Raw genomic sequence first — 7,119 nt, 5'->3', positions numbered from 1 at the left:
GTGGTATAAGCCGGATCGATGGCGGCATTCATGAGAATCCGGAAAGTCTAAACCTTGTCTGTGGTATTCCGAGTAGGATTCCGGGATTGAATGACTGTGACGTGCTTCAAACTCCTGAGGGCTGGGCGTTAGTGACAGACGCAAAAGAATCAATGGATTCTATTCCAACCTGATTGAGAACCGACAGATGATTAGCCGTGCTGTGACAGAGCATAGGAACGTTTTCACTGAGAGGATGGGAAGTAGCCATTGACAACGGTGACACCCTACATAGAGCTTGCCATGGAAGGAGCCTTGCGTGTGTTGAAGGATTTCAAGGAAGAGTTGAAGTTCAAAGGACAAAGCATCTCCAAAACTCCAACATGTTCCCCATTACTGCATAACAAGTAACGCTAGTAGTCTCTATTATTTCAACTTACAATTTTAAATACTTTGGCTTCTTACAAATAAATCCAAATAACTTTATTGGCCTCCTGACTAAGATTAATAAAATAAACATTGATTGCTTCAAACCAATAATCTCCGTGGGATCGACCTTTACTCACGTAAGGTATTACTTGGACGACCCAATGCACTTGCTGGTTAGTTGTGCGAAATTCAAATTCGTGCACCAATGTTCTAGTTGAGCAAATCAGAATTTGATTTGAGATTTACAGAAAATTAAATAGCCAAAAAGTAAATAGCTGAAAAAGTAAATGCTAGAAATAAAGAGTTGAATGTAAATAGCATAAAGTAAATTGCAGAATCTTAAATGGGAATGGGGGAAATGCTCATAAAAGTAAAAGGTAGAAATTAAAGAGAATAGGTAAGACCATAAATGGGGAGTTCATTGGGCTTAGGAGATGTTGCATTCTCCGGATCAAATTCATTTTCATCTCTTCCTCAATCAATGCATTTATTGATCTCCTTGGCAATCTTAAGTGATCGAATTCCAATTCCTTGGTAATCTAATCTCTCAAATCTTGATCAATAGCCAATTCCTTGGTCAATTGCTCATGAGAAGATATGAAGTATGGTCACTGATTATACCACATGCATTCCCAAATCAAGTATTGGTAGGATTATAGTCACATATCCATCCAAACACAATTTGGTCCAGCATGAGAAAGCATTTCTAGCATGATCTCTTCATTCCTCTTCCAAGGTTCCGAAGAGATCCAAGTAAGAATAGCTTTTTTTCCAAGATAACTACCCAATTGGATGAAGTTTGAAAGCTTTCTAGTAAAATCAAGAGAAAAGATAGAAGAAGAAGAATGAAAACTAATATTGATCCATCAAATTGCAGCAGAGCTCCCTAACCCAATGAAAGGGGTTTAGTTGTTCATAGCTCTGGAAAATGAAAACAAAGATGGAGAATACATCCCAAGGCTCCTAAAGTTTCCCCCAAAAAGCTCCCTTCTAATTCAAAGCTACTCCTATATATACTACTCTTCTGATCTTCTAATTGGCTCTTCAAATCTTAGGTGTGGGCCTCTGGATCTTGAGTTTGAAGCAGTTATCCTCTTTATTGGGCTTAGCTTTGCTTGCAGAGAGAAAATGTGAAGTAGGCAGGGACTTTGGCTTAGGACGTTAGTGGTGTCAACGTTAAGTGAAAGTGTGGGTTTGAGAACATTAGTGACAATCACCTTTTTCACTAACATTCCTAACCCAAATATGATCACGTTGACTTCAACGTTAGTGGCACTAACGTGACCACTAACGTAGCCTCTTGGTCCTTCGCATACGTTATTGGGACTTACCTTTCCCAATAACATGGTGAGTCACCCCTTCTCCTTACGTTAGAGTCCACGTTAACTAGGTTAACATGGCTTCTAACGTAGTAATGCCAATCCTTCGAGAACGTTAGTGACACTTACCTTTGTCACTAACGTTCCAATGTGCCCCTAGTTACCACGTTAGAGTCCACGTTAACTAGGTTAACGTGGCTTCTAACGTAGTAATGCTAGCCATCTCCAACGTTAGTGACAAAGGTGAGTGTCACTAACGTTGGCTCATTATCTCTTTATCCATGTTAGCTTCCACGTTAACTAAGTTAACGTGGGAGTTAACGTTGCTCATGGTGGCTCTTGGTGGTTCACCCCAACATTAGTGACAAAGGTAAGTGTCACTAACGTTGGCGATCAATTGCTCTCTCCACGTGTGGGAGTTAACGTGGCTCATGGAGGCTTGGCCAACGTTAGTGACAAAGGTGAATGTCACTAACGTTGGCTTCTCTTTTGCTCCTTTAACGTTAGAGTCCACGTTAACTAAGTTAACGTGGCAACTAACGTCGCCACTCATGAGCTTGGTCCAACGTTAGTGACAAAAGAGAGCGTCACTAACGTTGGCCTTGTTTCTTCTTCCACGTTAGAGTTTACGTTAACTTAGTTAACGTGACTCTCAACGTGGGCTATGATGGCTTCGATGGCGTTATTGGCGATTACCTTTCTCATTAACGTTGCAAGCTAGCTCCCATTCCACGTTAGAGGTCACGTTAGTTAGACTAACGTGGCTGCTAACGTGGTTCTTCTTTGCTTCCTTTGTCCTGAAATAAAGCAGCAAAGTGCATCAAAGTTCTAATCCAAGTCATGAGACATGCATCATCTAATTTGTCATATAATTCATGCAAAATTCTCATGAAATCATGTAAAGTGCACAATGTAAGCTTGAATCAAGATGTAAGTGAATATCCACCCAAAACTAGTTTATTTCTTAAGAAATTGCATGAAACTACCCTAAAAACAATAAAGAAAGGTCAGTGAAACTGGCTAAAATGCCCTGGCATCAATCTTACAGAAGATAGTCAAACCTCATAGAAGGGACTGGAGCACCAGACTACAAGATGCACTCTGGGCATACAGAACAGCATACAAGAAACCCATTGGGATGAGTCCTTTCCACTTAGTCTATGGAAAGGCTTGTCACCTTCCAGTTGAGGTGGAGCACAAAGTTTTTTGGGCAGTAAAGGAATGCAACATGGGATTCGAGAAAGCCGAAGCTGAAAGGAGGTTGCAACTACAAGAATTGGAGAGCCTGCGCCTAGAAGCTTATGAGAACTCAAGACTATACAAGGAGAAAATGAAGGTTATACATGATCAACACATCAAGAGAAAGGAGTTCCAACCTGGGGATTTGGTTCTTCTTTACAACTTTAGACTGAGGCTCATGCCAGGCAAACTGCGATCAAGGTGGGAAGGTCCATATAAAGTCGAGAGAGCTGAGCCGTACGGAGTTTTTTATCTAAGTCACCCTTCAAGCTCTGAACTCATCAAGGTTAATGGACATCGTTTGAAGATGGTGAGAAGGCGACGAAAAACAAGAAGTTAGAGATCTTTCTCCTGGAGGATCCACTCGCAACTGAAAACTGAGCCACTGAAGCGTCCAACTTAAGGACGTTAAAGCAAAGTGCTAAGTGGGAGACAACCCACCACGGTATGATCGTTCCTTTTCTTCTCTTTCTCTTCCCTCATCTATAACTCTTCTCCATACTACTGCCTCTATCTTGCACCTCATCTGCATACTGCATTTGCATAAAAAAAATTACGCACGCGACACGTAAGCGTTGCTGACGCGTCCGCGTCACTAGTGCGTTTTGAAGAAAGGGGAATTGAACAGAGAGTCACGTGAGAGCGTGGCTGGAGGCGTGCCTTTGGCACAAATCATCCCATGCGACCGCGTCGTTGACGCATCTGCGTCGAGTGCAAAAATTGGCCTCCCACACGTCCGCGTCACTCACACGGCCGCGTGCCCTGAAATTCGACGTAACACGGGTGCACGACCGAAAGTTGTGCTAGAGTGGTGCTGGATCGGTGCTGAACGCACAAATTCTTTCCACGCGGACGCATGGCTTACGCGTCCGCATCATATCCCTTTACTGACCACTCACGCGAGCACATGACCCACGCGTTCGCGTCGCCCAAAATTTGGCAAAAATAAAAATTCGAACAGAGAGTTGTGCGAGCGCGAGGCTGCCCTCGCGCCAATAGCATAACCTGAGTCACGCGTCCGCGTTACCAATGCTTCCGCGTCGTTTAACTTAATGCGCCTTCATGCGAATGCGTCACCCACGCGTCCGCGTCGCTTGCGCCGCACAGCTTATCCTAATTTGCCAAATATCTTATCTTTCTCTTCCCCAAATCATACTTTTTCTTTTCCCTCCTTATTTCTTTCTTCCCCCTACTTCCTTCTTCCCTCCTTCTCACTTTCTACTTTCTCTCTCTTCCCACCATTACCAAGGTTTTTCTTTTCTTCTTCCCTCTTTACTTTTCTATTCTCCTTCTTTATTTATGTTTTCTTCTTCCTTTCTCTTTCTTTTTACTTTCATTGCATATGTTTTCTTTTTCTTTTTCCTTTTTATTGGTGTTGGAAACTTATTTGGTCATTGTGGATTGTTTCTTAATTATTTGGCAATTATATTTTTAAAGGGGTTGCTTGCATGTTCCATTTATTATTTTCATTGGATTATTTACCATGCATGTTATGTATTTGTGAAAAAGCCCGTATGACATTATGCACTTTTCTACATTATCATATTCTACTATTCAATGCATGCTTTTCACAAATTCCCTTTACTATTTTATTAATCGAATTTAATTGCCAATACAAACGTGATAGTTTGTTACGAAGTGATGCTTGGTCTATGCTACTCATGCCCTTGCCGGCATGCCAATAAACATCTTGCATCTACTTCACTATCGTGCACTTATTCTATTCCATTTCTTGATCTTTTCACATGTTGTCATGACCATGTGTTTATTTCATTCATCTTTACCGTGCACTAATTATCACTCACTCAATCCCCTTCCTTGCTTTATCGCTTTGGATTTAACTTACTTTCTCTTCCCTTTTTCAGAATGGCCACCAAGAAAGGCAAAGAGAAAGCTACCCCTTAACCCATCGCAAGGAAAGGAACAAAGAGATCATTAGTGGCAGAGCCTTCTTCAACTGCAGTCAAGCCCTCAACAAAAAGAATTAAAAGGATTATCAAGGTTGATGAAAAGAAGAGAGCCTTCCCAGCAAAGGACACTACACGATTTCCAAATCGCTACTGTGAGTAGATGTTTCCTATTCTGGCAGCTCGAAATTACAACAATGAACACCTTCTTATCCTTCCGCCTCGTATTGCTGAATTTGTTGAGCCACAAATTGCCAAAGACATTGGAGATTCTTATAGAAACAACCACGATAGGTTAATCTTTCTTGGGTTGTTGAGTTCTACTCCAACTTCCACCTGCCAACTCTGCAGTCCGTTTATTTACGCCAGAAGCAAGTCCCCATTACAGACGAGGACATACAGCAAACCTTAGATCCCCCACCTGCTCCAGAAGGATTGGACGCCTTTCAGAAAGCTGCAATCAAGCGCCAGGCATACACCTTTGACTGGGATGCTGTTCTCAAAGTTATCACTCGACCTGGCAGCAAATGGATCTTCGGATACCATCGTTCCTATCCTAAGGGAATCTCGGCTTCTGCACTCACCTTAGAGGCTCACGTATGGGCACAGATTATGTCCCATTACGTCTTCCCGAGTACTCATGAGTCCTCCTTCACGGCAGACATGGCCGTTCTACTATGGTGCATCCTCACAGACCAGCCTCTTAATTTACCAAGACATATCTGGAATGCTATGGAACATGTGCAGATCGCAGGCAACCAACCTTTCCCCGCCTTGGTCTCTGATTTTATCTCATCAGCCGGAGTATCCTACAGAGCTGGAGACACCAAAGCCATTCTTCTACGGGATGATCAGTATGTCCCTAACGGGAGATATCTCAGGCCACAACTTGCCACTACCAGCCAGTCCACAGAGGATGCTACAGCTCCTCCACTGATGAGCGGATAATTTGTACGCTTTTTGGCATTATTTTTAGTATGTTTTTAGTGTGTTCTAGTTAGTTTTTAGTATATTTCTATTTTTTTAGTTAAAATTCACTTTTCTGGACTTTACTATGAGTTTGTGTGTTTTTCTATGATTTCAGGTATTTTCTGGCTGAAATTGAGGGACTTGAGCAAAAATCTGATTCAAAGACTAAAAAGGACTGCAGATGCTGTTGGATTCTGACCTCCCTGCACTCGAAGTGGATTTTCTGAAGCTACAGAAGCCCAATTGGCGCGCTCTCAACGGCGTTGGAAAGTAGACATCCTGGGCTTTCCAGCAATGTATAATAGTTTATACTTTGCCCAAGATTTGATGGCCCAAACAGGCGTTTCAAATCAGCTCAAAACTGCCCGGTGTTAAACGCCGGAACTGGCACAAGAATGGGAGTTAAACGCCCAAACTGGCATAAAAGCTGGCGTTTAACTCCAAGAGAAGTCTCTACACGAAAATACTTCAATGCTCAGCCCAAGCACACACCAAGTGGGCCCGAAAGTGGATTTTTATGTCATTTACTCATCATTTGTAAACCCTAGGCTACTAGTTCTCTACAAATAGGACCTTTTGCTATTGTATTTTCATCTTTAGATCTTTGAATCTTTTGATCACGTTTTGGGGGCTGGCCTCTCGGCCATGCCTAGACCTTGTTCTTATGTAGTTTCAATGGTGGAGTTTCTACACACCATAGATTAAGGTGTGGAGCTCTGCTGTACCTTGAGTATTAATGCAATTACTATTGTTCTTCTATTCAATTCAACTTATTCTTGTCCTAAGATATTCATTTGCACCCAAGAACATGATGAATGTGATGATTATGTGACACTCATCATCATTCTCACTTATGATCGAGTGCCTGACAACCACTTCTGTTCTACAAGCAAACAAGGCTTGAATGTTTATCTCTTGGATCCCTTAATCGGAATCTTCGTGGTATAAGCTAGAATTGATGGCGGCATTCAAGAGAATCCGGAAGGTCTAAACTTTGTCTGTGGTATTATGAGTAGGATTCAATGATTGAATGACTGTGACGAGCTTCAAACTCGCGATTGTGGGGCGTTAGTGACAGACGCAAAAGAATCATTGGATTCTATTCTGACATGATCGAGAACCGACAGCTGAATAGCCGTGCCGTGACAGGGTGTGTTGAACATTTTCACTGAGAGGATGGGAGGTAGCCACTGACAACGGTGAAACCCTACATACAGCTTGCCATGGAAAGGAGTAAGAAGGATTGGAAGAAGACAGTAGGAAAGCAGAGAGACGGA

The 7,119-nt window shown here is 42.3% G+C and overlaps 1 protein-coding gene across 1 annotated transcript; it reads left to right on the top strand.

The window, feature by feature from the left end:
• The first annotated feature begins 2,955 nt into the window (after positions 1–2,955).
• LOC107479320 (uncharacterized) lies at positions 2,956–3,306 on the top strand. The gene has a single exon (XM_016099467.1). It carries the CDS (start codon positions 2,956–2,958, stop codon positions 3,304–3,306), a length of 351 nt encoding a protein of 116 aa, XP_015954953.1.
• Positions 3,307–7,119: the final 3,813 nt, after the last annotated feature.

This window comes from Arachis duranensis, chromosome 3, assembly GCF_000817695.3.
Source record: "Arachis duranensis cultivar V14167 chromosome 3, aradu.V14167.gnm2.J7QH, whole genome shotgun sequence".
NCBI classification, from domain to species: domain Eukaryota; kingdom Viridiplantae; phylum Streptophyta; class Magnoliopsida; order Fabales; family Fabaceae; genus Arachis; species Arachis duranensis.
The sequence above is the reverse complement of the archived record's forward strand: the minus strand, read 5'-3'. Positions and strand labels throughout refer to the sequence as shown.

Coding starts and splice junctions, on each gene's coding strand:
- LOC107479320 (XM_016099467.1), top strand. CDS start 2,956: ATGGGATTCGAGAAAGCCGAAGCTGAAAGGAGGTTGCAACTACAAGAA.